At 38.7% G+C, this 13281-nt stretch overlaps 1 protein-coding gene across 1 annotated transcript in view; it reads right to left on the minus strand.

The window, feature by feature from the left end:
* Positions 1 to 12758, minus strand: part of scyl1 (SCY1-like, kinase-like 1) — a 21276-nt gene extending 8518 nt beyond the window's left edge. The window contains 14 exon segments of the mRNA XM_056472144.1: positions 1349 to 1543; positions 1658 to 1733; positions 3206 to 3394; positions 3497 to 3634; positions 3636 to 3653; positions 4214 to 4327; positions 4461 to 4568; positions 6329 to 6487; positions 7324 to 7479; positions 7614 to 7704; positions 9359 to 9579; positions 9659 to 9781; positions 11676 to 11816; positions 12586 to 12758. Coding sequence (XP_056328119.1) covers positions 1349 to 1543; positions 1658 to 1733; positions 3206 to 3394; positions 3497 to 3634; positions 3636 to 3653; positions 4214 to 4327; positions 4461 to 4568; positions 6329 to 6487; positions 7324 to 7479; positions 7614 to 7704; positions 9359 to 9579; positions 9659 to 9781; positions 11676 to 11816; positions 12586 to 12693 — 1837 coding nt within the window. The 5' untranslated portion in view covers positions 12694 to 12758.
* Positions 12759 to 13281: the final 523 nt, after the last annotated feature.

Raw genomic sequence — 13281 nt, forward strand, 5'->3', positions numbered from 1 at the left:
TTAGACAAATATATAAAATATAAATAGATCAAATTGACAAAAAAAATGTTCAAAGTTAAATATGATTTTTCAGTTCTATTTTTGATTAAAAATATTTAAACTTTTCCTGGTTGTACCTTTTTAAAAATGTCCATCAAAGTACTCTCCTTATAAAAGTTTTGTCTAATTAAAATTTAAACTTCTACATTCCAACAAAATATGTTTGATGGTAAGAGCAGTCTGGCAGTTATTACATTTAGGTGATTCTTCGTTATTTAATAAATATGAATGTGTCAACCTAGAATGTCCAATTCGACATCTGGTATAGACCGTCTGATCATGCCTGATCTCAAAATTATAATTTGCTAAATGTCTTTCATTTATTTTCTGGTTAATTTCATATAATTTGTTGTTGATGCAGTTGTCCCATTCTCTTTGCCATGTTTCGTTTATGTACAAATTGATGGTGGGTTTCAAGTCATCAGGAGGAATTAAACATTCGGTCACATTTAAGGAGATAGCCTTTTTTGCAGCTTCATCTGCCAGTTCATTTCCACGTAGTCCCATATGACCTGGAATCCAACAGAAGACAATGTTGAACTTCTGATTTTCTAGTGCTGTCATTTTCTTTAAAATCATGGACATTATGGGGTGATCATACTTAGAAGCTTCAAGTGCTTGAAGACAGGATTTGGAATCTGTGCAAATTAAAAAGTTACGATGCTGTGTCCTTTCCATTCGATCTAAAGCCATATTTATTGCATAAGCTTCTGCTGTGTCAATGTCTGGAATAGAACTAAAATTACATTGTCGGAAGCTAGCTCTCTGCAACTCTCACATGGTCGCCCACTGAAGCTAAGCAGGGTTGAGCCCAGTCAGTACCTGGATGGGAGACCACATGGGAAAGCTAGGTTGCTGCTGAAAGTGGTGTTAAAGAGGCCAGCAGGGAGCCTAACGCCCTAGTATAATGATGAGGACTCTATACTGCTCAGTGAGCGCAGTCTTTCGGATGAGACTCTCTGTGGTCATTAAAAATCCTAGGATGTCCTTCGAAAAAGAGTTGACCAAATTTGCCCACTGGCCTCTGTCTATCATATCATAACTGGCTTCATCTTTGTCTCCTCTCCACCAATTAGCTGGTGTGCAATCTGGCGCAATATGGCTGCCGTGGTGGATGAGAAGATTCCCCCCAAAAATGTGTAAAGCACTTTGAGTGTCCGGAAAAGCGCTATATAAACGTAAGGAATTATTATCATTATTTTTCATGATATACAGAAATGTCATTCCCTGTGGGACCCTGGCACTAAGTAAGATAGTACTTTTTAGTAAGACATGACTTTTTGGCCTCAAACTCTGGCTTGTTGCTCACCTTTGTCTGCAGTGTTTGTGTTTACTGGTCCAGCAGCAGGTTGTGGGCTGGAAGTGTTTTCAGCAGATGGTGCCTCCGAACCAGCCGGAGCGTTTCGGATGAGTTTGGAGGTAAGAGATGAAACGCCCGTTACCGCCCATCCTGCCCATGTAGCAGCCGACCCTCCTGTCTGTCCAGACGCCGTCACATCCTTCTCTGCATTTAAACCATATACAATTACATGAACATCTGCGTTTATTCAGTGATCAACATTTGAGATGCCTGAAGTGGTTCATTTTTGAGTGAAATATGAGTTTATAAAAATCCTACCTATTTCCATTAGTTTTGAAGGGTCTTCTGAAACCGTTTCTAGTTTACTGAGGAAGCTTTTTATGGCTTTGAATGCCTGCAGGACCAGAAATACTTTAGAAATGGTCTTTCACATACAATATATACCACACTTTCCAGAAAACAAGTCCCTAAATCAGCACACTATCATCCCAAAATATTGCAAGAATTAGATGCTTTGTTTCAAGTGAGTACTTGGAGAAACTTGTTCATGCTTTTATCACCAGCAGAATGGATTACTGTAATGGACTCCTCACTGGCCTTCCCAAAAAGACAGTCAGGCAATTGCAGCTCATCCAGAACGCTGCTGCCAGAATTCTGACCAGAACCAGAAAATCAGAGCACATCTCACCTGTCATCAGGTCTTCGCACTGGCTCCCAGTTACATTCAGAATTTAGATTTTAAAGCATTATACTTGTTTACAAATTATACATTATAACATTAATTTCACTTCCCTTAACTATTACAATTTCTGCAAGATTAACAGTATTCAGAGCAGAAAAACCAATAAACCAGTATGAAAAATTACAGAAGAATCACAACAAAACACTTTTTTAAGTGCCAAGTTCACACAATTTTAAGGTGAAATGGAAACAAGCTGCTTGTATTAAGTGTGCTGTAAAAACTCATGCATCTCTCATTCAGCACCAATTTAAATATTTTGATACCAGTCCTCGTTGATTGTCCCGTCTTTACAAATTTGGTACTTGTATGATCAGTGTTCTTTGATTATGTATATTCAGATGGCAAAGTAAGCTCTTATCATCAGCAGTACTCTTTCGGTTTTTTAAGAACATATCAGTCAAAATGATTTAGTTACGAACTTTACAGTACGTTAATATCACTAAAACATTATGGACTGAATGATCCGCTGTAAATGCTGCTCTCCGAATGTAAACATCTTAATCAAACTATTACTGCCGTGTAGGATTTTCGCCACATTTTGTGTCAGGATAGTCTATACACACACTGCTGTCTGACACTATTCTCTGCACCTACCGAGTGCATTTAAGTTACCGAGAAAATTTTTTTCTCTCCTATTCTGCATGCGGTTACACAAATTCTATTAAAACAACACTCTTCCAGCAGTTCCATGCATCCAATATCTCATTTGTCACAGGGGGCATGCATGAAACGTTCCTGAATGAAAGTGCCAAACTGCAGTTAACAAATTAAGAATGAAACAACCGAAATTACATGGAACTCTGGAGGAAATGTGGTTTGTGTTGCCACTGTGAAAATCAGCGTGTGCACATACTGAAACTCCCCTTTTAATCCAAACCCTTCGCTCTTTGGTCACTCGACACTCCAACCTAAATAAAGCTGGACTCATCCACTTTCCTGAGTTTTTTCAAACTAGAGGTGTGAAAACTCTGAGACAGGGGGGTTTCATGGCCCTTTAAATGCATTATATAAATCTCTATAGAATCCAAGTTGCATCATTTTAGATGATGAAAAACCTGACTTGTGTTCTGAAAAATCAGGTAAAGGGATAACGCGCCTCAATTTTGCATCACATTTATGGTTACCTGATCTCTGACGTTTTTGTCTGGGTCCACAGTCAGTGTGCAAAGTGTAGGCAGGATACGATTGGCGCTTTCAGCTACACTGTAGTACTGATGTGTGGCTGCGAATCCCAGCACACCTGCTGCACGTGAGGCCGGAAACGGGTCTTTAGTTGCCCGCGAGAATGCTGAGATTAATACACGCTGGCGCATCTGAAAACAAATAACAGCATGGGAAAGCCAACCACAAGATGCTCCTTGTGAGAAGAGAAATGTTATAAATACACAGTGCATTATGGATTGAGATGTATTTACCCCAGCATTGAGGTAGGGGGCAATTTTGCCCAGGCAAACAGTGGTGTTGCAGCGGATGGGGCCCTGATCATCCCGGGCCTGAAGTCGTGCAAAGTGACGCATCAACTCTTGATTTAAATTGGTCTCATTCAGTTTAGGGTGCCAACAGAAGCATGGACTATAAGTGCAAGAGAATTGAAAAACACATTTACATTAGAAGGTCATGGGGTCATGGGGAAGGTCATTCAATTCCTAAGAATGTCCAAAAACCTAAACGCAAAATAAATTACTCAAGGCATATATGTTAATACACATCACTATCAATAACAATTATTAAGTGTTAAAACTAGGCCTGTCAGGATATCTATTTTTTGCTGTACGATATATTGCACCAAAATATAAATGTTAACAAAAAAGGTAAAAAGTAACAGAGGCTGCGATATCTGCTACCAGATCTATTTTCAGTTGTCAGGAACCCACATGAAAATATACCATAATAATTTTTAGTAGCTACTATAGTGTCTTTATAACCACACTGACACCTCCAATAGAGATAGAGATGTTGCACAATCAGCTAAAATGTTGCTAGAATTGGTTTTCTTGTATGGACGATATGTATTGCATCACCAAATATGATTGAGGTCATGTCCATGTGTTGTGCGATAAGTCAATATATTGCTTATTGTGACAGGCCTAGTTAAAACACCAGAATGGGGAGAAGACGAAGCATATAAATACCTTAACAGTCTGCTCTCGGATAGCAGGGTTTGTGTCTGTGAAACCGTGAACCACGTGTGGAAAAATTTGTGAGTTAACTGCTGCTTCATTCAAATACTGAATAAACTGCTCCATCTGACCAAATGACAGACAAATAAATAAGAATAGATTTAAAACTGAGAAAGTATTTCAGAGAGAGAGTTTTGAATGATTAAATTTTAACATATATATTTTTAAAAAAACTGTAATTGAGTGGACTGACGTATACCTGCTGCAGCAGTCGTATCCTCATGGCGCGGTCAGTAGAGGAGAACATCTTCACTATGACTGGGATGATTTTCTGCTGGTACTCCTCAGCTGACAGATACTTCCCTACCTAACACACAGAAAACATCACAACTGTATTAAAGCAACCTGCTGTTGATCAACTGAGGTGAACAATTTTCAATATGGGTAAAGGTAGGGCTGGGCGATAAAATCGGTATCGGTATTTATTGACCGAACACCATTGTCAATAACAATGTTTCAGTATGAAGGCTATAGTTTTATTCAAATGTGGCTGCTGAGCACGCGCCTTGGAAAGAATGCCAATAAGCTTAGGATATAAGTTTGTTATTTCCAATGGAGGTGCGCGACTTGCTCGACGCGTGCTTGTTTTCCAGGTACACCTAGTTGAAAAACATCGGAACTTTTCCAAATTCCGTAGGCGCACCGCTATTTATGCAAGCAGAACTAACCAATCTGCTTCACACTTTGTATAGTATATACACATTTCAGTAATAACAGCAGACTAATTACCTCAGACAAACACAGCACACCCAAAACTGCAGTGCTTTTTACTTTTCTCCAAAAACTTGTATCAGAGCTGCAGCAATGGTTTGTCCGTTTGTCATCCTCTGAGAAAAAAACAGTAGACGGTCGTCTAGTTACAAGAGACACCATAGAAAATGGTGAAGAAAACCACGCACTCACACTTGTCACTTCAGGTCAGAATAACAACACACGCGAAATTGAGTGCCATGGCTAGCAGCAGTGATGAGATTGTAAATTAAAAAGGATGTAAGGATGTCGCCAGAGTGGCTTTTTGGTTTCTTTTCTTGTGCATCCCAGCCACTAGCTTCCCATCTGAAAGATTTTTTAGCATAGGATGTAATGTAGTAATCCAACTTCACAATTTGTGTTGCAGTATGTATTTGAGTAAGGATGGTTGGTGCAGATTTGTCAGATTTGATTATCATAATTTGTTTTGTTTACAGAGTTTGAAGTTTACTGTATCATTATTCACAACTTACAAAATGTTGATCTACCTTTACTATTGCACACACTTTGTAACATTTTATTCATCAAGTTTAAGAGTCTCTTTAACACTTTTGTTTACTTTATTAAAAAGAGATCAGATATTTTGTTTAAATATTTTAGTTTTTGACCATTAAAACTATTTGCCCTAGTAATGATGATAAATTAAAGTGGTTAAATTAAAAAAAAAATCCAAATATTCCTAAATGTATTGTTAAAAAATATTCAATAATTATCTATATCAAATTATATGAATCACGATATCGTGATAATTTTTTTGCAATATCGCCCAGCCCTAGGTAAAAGCCAATTCGAGTTCATGCAGTCGGTCTTTGCACGGTCGCACAGCCTTCCCTATACCATAACACTCAAAAATGTTAACTACACATCACGAGGACTGAGAATACAAACTTTGTGATTGGTCAGCTTGGTATTGGTGACAAGTGTGGGTGGGGCCAAAGCCATGAGAGCAAAGGAAGTCCTGCAGATTAGCTCCGAATGTAAACTTTTTTTTTTTTTGATCAAAGTTGTTGAATGTTTGGTGGTTCCCACCTCCTTCCTTGAATGAGTGCAAGTTTGATCTTCTGCTACAGTAGCATTGCATGCATTTGCATTGCAAATTCAAAACACCTTCAAATAAACACAACACATAGAAACCCCACCGCCTACTAGCACTTGGGAAGTGTTATTGCCAGAGCATCACGCACAGAATGCACAAGTATAAATGCACACAATGGCTAAGTGCAAGGTATGTGCCCTGGGATAAAGCGATCACAAGACACTGAGGTACAAATCAGCCTTAAGTGTTAATGCAATGCAATACAAAAAAAAGTGCATCACCTTAAACAGTGGTGTGAGGACGACAGCGCCAGCATTGCCAAACTCAAAGGCTGTAAGCAGCTGAGGAAGCACTTTATGTTTGCAGAAGTCCTCAGGGAACGAGTCGAGATTCTCACTCAGGTCCTGGAAAAACTGCTGCTTCTCTGCAGGCTCTTTAATCTACAACACACAAACAGATAAACAAACAAGTATTTAAGTGACTTATATGGTCAAATATGAAATAACTTTTAGAAATACCAGCTTTGACATTTGTAAAGTATTTTGATAATACCTCAGCTATTCCCTTTTCAGTTTTTGCTTAGTTCCTTAAACCGAATGAATAATTTTATTAATTAGTAAGGATACGATAGATTAATCAAATGTTAATGATCCAAAAACAAATAACAAGTGCTCAGGGGTAGCTTAAATAATGTGTCGGTGCACTCTGAGTAAGGGATTCATCAAAATAAAGAGCAAAAGTCAGTCCAAAGCACTGGAAAAATGAGGAAAAAATATTCAAAAGCCTTTATTGACATGGCTATTCCTTAAAACTGCACCAACGCGTTTCGGCAAACACTTGCCTTCATCAGGGTAACCGTTACCCTGATGAAGGCAAGTGCTTGCTGAAACAGGTTGGCACAGTTTTTGGAAATAGCCATGTCAATAAAGGCTTTTGAATATTTGGACTTTTGCTCGTCAATGCAGAGATGTTTATCATGCTACAAAATATATATCAATTTCACATAATTACTGTGCTTCTGATCTTTCTCTTTATCAAATAATCTTTTTAAACATACTGTTTCTACAAAACTAAGCAGCACAATAATTGTTTGCATTAATAATAGAGAGAAATGAGCACCAAATCACTCTATATAAAAGCTTATGCACTGTGAATACTGAAGTAATGATCCTAAAAATGCAGCTTTGAAAAAAATCTTACCCAAACCTCTGAACAGTACCATAACTCAACACAACAGAGAGTCAGCTTAAAATGAATGCATAACTGTTTTAAATACCTGTATCTCTTCCAGAAACAGGCAGCTCTCCACAAAGCTGTTGTTCATGAATCCTCCAGGAGATCTGCAGTTCAGTAAGAAGCGGGCAGGGTTGGGACGAATCTTTGGGTTTGCTCCCACTAACTCACAGTAATGCGGCACTAACTGCTTTGGAATCTGTAAGGCAGAAATAAACAAGTGTGTTAAAAGACTCTCGAGATAAACAGATTTATTATGCATGTCATAAAAGAAACTACGAAAGAAAGCTTTCATTGTACATCTATTTAATGCCAAGGAAAATGGTCTGTTACCTTGCCAAGAGATCGTAACGAGGAGGCACGTGGTAAAGATCCATTAAATACTTCCCAAATGAGACAACCGAGACGCCACACATCTCCTGTCCTGAGATCATACACAACAATGAGCTCAAACTGGTTAAATATGCATTTCACTGAACATTCTCTGTTTTACACGAAAGTCAGTCAAATTTTTACAGTCAATGGTTGAGCTGGGATTTACAAGGATTATTTTTATGTATTGATTGCTTTTTACTGTCCATGTGCGAAAAGCTTAAAGATAATAATTTAAAACAATACTTTCTTGGCTTTATATAAAAGCATGTAGGCTAGGGCTGTATGATTTTTCTTAAAAATTTACATTACAATATTTTGTTGTCTGCTATATATATATATATACACACACACAAATACTCACCGGCCACTTTATTAGGTACACTGTAATAGTACTGGGTTGGACGCCCATTTGCTTTCAGAACTGCATTAATCCTTCGTGGCATAGATTCCACAAGGTACTGGAAATATTCCTAAGAGATTTTGGTCCATATTGACGTGATAGCATCATGCAGTTGCTGCAAATTTGTCGGCTGCACATTCATGATGCGAATCTCCCGTTCCACCACATCCCAAAGGTGCTCTATTGGATTGAGTATTGGTGACTGTGGAGGCCATTTGATTGCAGTGAACTCATTGTCATGTTCAAGAAACCAGTCTGAGATGATTGGCACTTTATGACATGGCACGTTATCCTGCTGGAAGTAGCCATCAGAAGATGGGTACACTGTGTCATAAAGGGATGGACATGGTCAGCAACAATACTCAGGTAGGCTGTGGTGGTGACACGATGCTCAATTGGTATTATGGACCCAGTGTGTGCCAATGAAAATATCCCCCACAACCATTACACCACACCAGCGCTTGAGCCGTGATACAAGGCAGGATGAATCCATGCATGTTGTTGACACAAATTCTGACCCTACAATTCATATGTTTGCAGCAGAAATCAGACTCATCAACCAGGCAACGTTTTTTCAATCTTCTATTGTCCAATTGCTGGTGAGCCTGTGCTAACTGTAACCTCAGTTACCTGTTCTTAGCTGACAGAGTGGCACCCCGTTGTGATCTTCTGCTGCTGTAGCCCATTCGCCTCAAGGTTGGAGTGTGTGCATTCAGAGATGCTCTTCTGCATATCTCGGTTGTAACGAGTGATTATTTGAGTTACTGTTGCCTTTCTAACAGCTTGAACCAGTCTGGCCATTCTCCTCTGAACTCTGGCATTAACAAGGCACACAAAACTGCCGCGCACTGGATATTTTCTCTTTTTCAGACCATTCTCTGTAAACCCTAGAGATGGTTGTGCGTGAAAATCCCAGTAGATCAGCAGTTTTGTAAATACTCACACCAGCCTGACTGGCACCAACAACCATGCCACGTCAAAGTCACTTAAATCACCTTTCTTCCCCATTTTGATGCTCAGCTTGAACAGCAGCAGATCGTCTTGACCACACATTGAATTGTTGTCATGTGATTGGCTGATTAGAAATTAGCGTTAACGAGCAGTTGGACAGGTGTATGTAATAAAGTGGCCGGTGAGTGTGTTTATGTATGCATATGTATAAATGTGTATATATATATATATATATATATATATATATTATATATATATATATATATATATATATAAACAGCGCTTTGTGGTTTCCACGTGGGCCAACTAACAGGGTTCTAAATTAAATCCAAGAACAAAGAAAACAAGTTACCATTTTTCTCCACCACTGTTGGGGCTCTCTGGAGGGTCGTATCTCTCCAGGTCAGGGTTGATGACTTTAGGTGGTGGTAATGTTATGGAGTCTCCCTGCTCTGAGGTCACATGATCCAGCCCTCCAAGCTTCCATTCACCAGCACGGTCCACAAAGACAGCCCATATACCCAAGTTGTTATGGTTGAGGTGGCAGTCGTTCACCAAGAAGCTGAGCGCTTTCTGATAGAAAAATGCATTTTTTAATAATTAATGACAGAAAAAAAATCCTTTCAGATTTCATTCTTACTGCACAACTTACCACAATCTGATGAAGGCCCCATGACACCTCTAAATCACTCGCACAACCCTTCTCTGTCTGGAGTTTCAGGTGTGCAGCCAGCGGGGTCACTGGCTCTGTGACGATGTACAAGCTTTTCTCAGTCTGATGTCAAACAGGGAAACACAGGTGTATTAATTAAAAAGGCATTGTTGATAATTACAAATTTTGTGTAAAATGTCCTGCTAACATAAGCCATGTACACACTTTCAGAGAAGGTCATATCACTCATGAAAATAAAAAAAACACCTATTTTACCCCTCTTTTAAGATTTAGGATGAGTCTTTTGTGTCTCCAAAATGTGTCTGTAAAGTTTCAGCTCAAAACACCCATCAGATTATTATATCTTTCAGAATGTTGGAATTTTCTGCTCTGAACAATCTGTAGCTGTTTTCGTTGTCTGTGCCTTTAATGCTAGTTCTCCCTGCCCACGTTCCCACGTGCCTGTCAGAGTGTGCCTCAGTCTCCGGCTGCATCAGATAAACAGCACAGTGACAGACATGAAGGAAGCAGATCTCATGTAACGTTTGCGAGAAACACTACAGTAAGAACTTTCCCAATGATTAATTGAAGTATTTGTGGTGGAGATAATTCAAGCCTCTCTGCAACGATGAGTCACAAACAATGTTGTTATAAAGTTCACACACGCGCACACATAAAGTATGCGTTTAACGTGCACGGTTTTTGCACAGCAAATGTAATAGGATGCACATTAATATCCACTGCTGTATGGATTAATAAACCTGATTTAACGTCCACAAACTGGGATTGAAGCGTCTTCTTTTATAATTGCATGGTTTCCGCTACATTCATTCTGCCATAGCGGGGCGCCACACCAAAACTCATAGTGCCACCGCTAAATTAAAGCTTCTCATTCAAAACATTCAGTCATTGTTGTTGTTTTTTTATAGCGGGTAATAATCGCAGCAATACGCATTAAAAGGTAAGTAAATTATAACATATAAGCTTTTCTGTAACCGCAGTAGTGCTGTGCGTTATTTCTTAAACCCTTTAAGGTGACATGCTGACAGACTGACTGACAGGTGCGTGATGCGTGAGGCCAGCAAACATGACGTAGCTTTCAGTTAAGATGAACAGTTTCCATAGTTTATTTATAGATAAAAGGTATGTGGTTCTGCATACAATGACTTTGTCTTTCTGGAGTTTATAACCGTTTCACTTTACTTCAGGACGCATTAATGCCCCTCTGTAGGTCTATTGGAGACATTCATAAATATTTCTAGCAAATCTTATAAATATTGAAGACATGTTACTGTACAAAAACGCACTAAAATCGCACTTCAGCAGTGCTTATTTGAGAGCGTACAAGAAGATCTGCGCTTGAGCAGCGTGTATTTGAGGGTGTGCAAGAAGAACGAACAGAGGAAATCGGTGCACAAGCAAAGAGATTTGCATGCTCGTATTACAAAAATGCGATCTGGACTTGTGATACTGCATTCACAACATTTCTCCATTTGTCATTGAAATAACGCTATAGGTAGTTGGTAGATTTGTGTTAAAGACCTGCCGCTACAGCTGGAAAAAATCCTACAGGAAACACTGAATTGTATTAACATGTGGCTGTGGTGATGAATTACAGCGATTTTACTGTCTTTATTCCAAACATGCATGGTTTTAAAAATCGTTTTAAACTTCATTCTTGATCACATTTGATGATGATTGTTGATCAGCGAGCTTTGTGCTCGTCCTGTCTTGTTGATATGATTATACGCGTCACTACGAAGACATGTTAATACGCGGCTGTCAATCAATTCTGTGGGTGGGGAAACCGCACTCCTACGTCACGTTGCTGTGGGCCTTATGAGAGGGATTTGGATCCTTTTTTACCATCAGGAAATTTAAACAGAGACTTAATGTGTTTATATCACCCCAATATGACTGTGGACATACTATACCTACACACAGTTCTGTCCAAACAGCTTATAAAAGATGATTTTCATCATAGGTAGGTACCCTTTAATCAACATTACTTCCTTACCTCCAGCCCATCTACATAAGACAAGATGTTGGGATGTCTGAGGGTTTTTGTGCGCTTGAAAGCTGCTTTAGCCAGTTGTGTCTGCTCCTCTGTTCCTTGAGAAACCTCATACACAAAGACTGACACCGGTTCACCGGTCGACTGGAATATAAAGAAGGTACAAATTATGTTGAGATACAACTCATCTGCAAAGAAAAATGCAATTTAGGAAAACCTGCACAACCAGAATGACCTGAATAGCTTTACTATTCTTTAAAAACACTGATAAAGCCTGTAGTGCTTTATACTAGTATCCTGACAACTCATCTGTCACTCTTCTGGTAATCAGAAGATAATCAATAGTTCCTGATGCATTAGTTTGTTTAGTAAATTGCCATCAAATGCAGTTGCTGATATGATACGTGAAATGATGATCGGATACAGTTATTAATATGACTTGTCAGGACACGTGTACAGTAACCACCAATAAACACTGCAGCTTTCCTCTGCCATTATACGTAATTAATTGAGTAATATCAATTTAACAAACGATGACAAATAGCAGAAAACAAAGAAACAAAGGAATGTAAGTGACTGTCACGTAAATATTATTCAGCTGTTTGATGTGACCAGCTTTCTGTTGACGTGGCCACAGCAATGTTGCGTACATTAGTGAAAGGATGACACATCTAATTTTCTGTAATAAATAATTTCATTGTCTAACTAATACGCCCCAGAAGGTACTGAAACATGAATATTACAAACATATAATCTTATTACAAATCGTGGGTGTTTTAAAGCTGTTCGTTTGGCTTTTATGTTCACACGCTGATGCGGGATGCTAAGCGGGATGTAGCTGCACTTTAGCCCGAGGCTTTAGCGGCCTGCTGCGATACTATTAGCTTTCTATTAGTATGTCAAGTCATTTTACCTTGCGCTTGCCCCGGCTAAGGGTCCATATGCCTGATTTTTCTTGGTTTTCGGGTAATAATTCATAGTTGAAGTCTTTAATAGGGTCCCGAGCGAAAAAGGACCACATCCTTCCCCGTCAGTCCAGCCCACGGTGTTGCTGTTGGACGGACAACGAACCAATAGAGGGCGCACCGAGTCGACTCCGCCGCTGACAATGCACGAAACACGGTCACGTGACCATCATTATCTAGTGCTCGTTTTGCTGATATTATAATAGAGAGCAGATCTAGCCTCAAACGTGTTCTCGCACGCTTCTATTATAGATTATAAAATATTTAATTGCAATAAATAGTGTGAATGCTCCAAATGTTCACTTGATGCTCTGACTGAGGTCCTAAATAAGGCTGCACTTTCACTCAGGTTTAATGCATTGCTATTTAAAAGCTGAAACACGAGCAATACCTGTTTAATAAACAGTTTAAATGACATAAACAGGGGTATTTAACAGAATACAACATTAAAGTTAATATTTAAGAAAATTCCTACATTACAATCTAGTGCACAAGCTCTTTTAGGCTTTGATTTAATTTCATGTTGTTGTACAGGACAGTTAAGAAAAGCATTTTAACTATATATATATATATATATATATATATATATATATATATATATATATATATATATATATATATATAATATTTGTAACTCCTTTATT

Source organism: Danio aesculapii, chromosome 14 (assembly GCF_903798145.1).
Source record: "Danio aesculapii chromosome 14, fDanAes4.1, whole genome shotgun sequence".
In the NCBI taxonomy this organism is placed as follows: domain Eukaryota; kingdom Metazoa; phylum Chordata; class Actinopteri; order Cypriniformes; family Danionidae; genus Danio; species Danio aesculapii.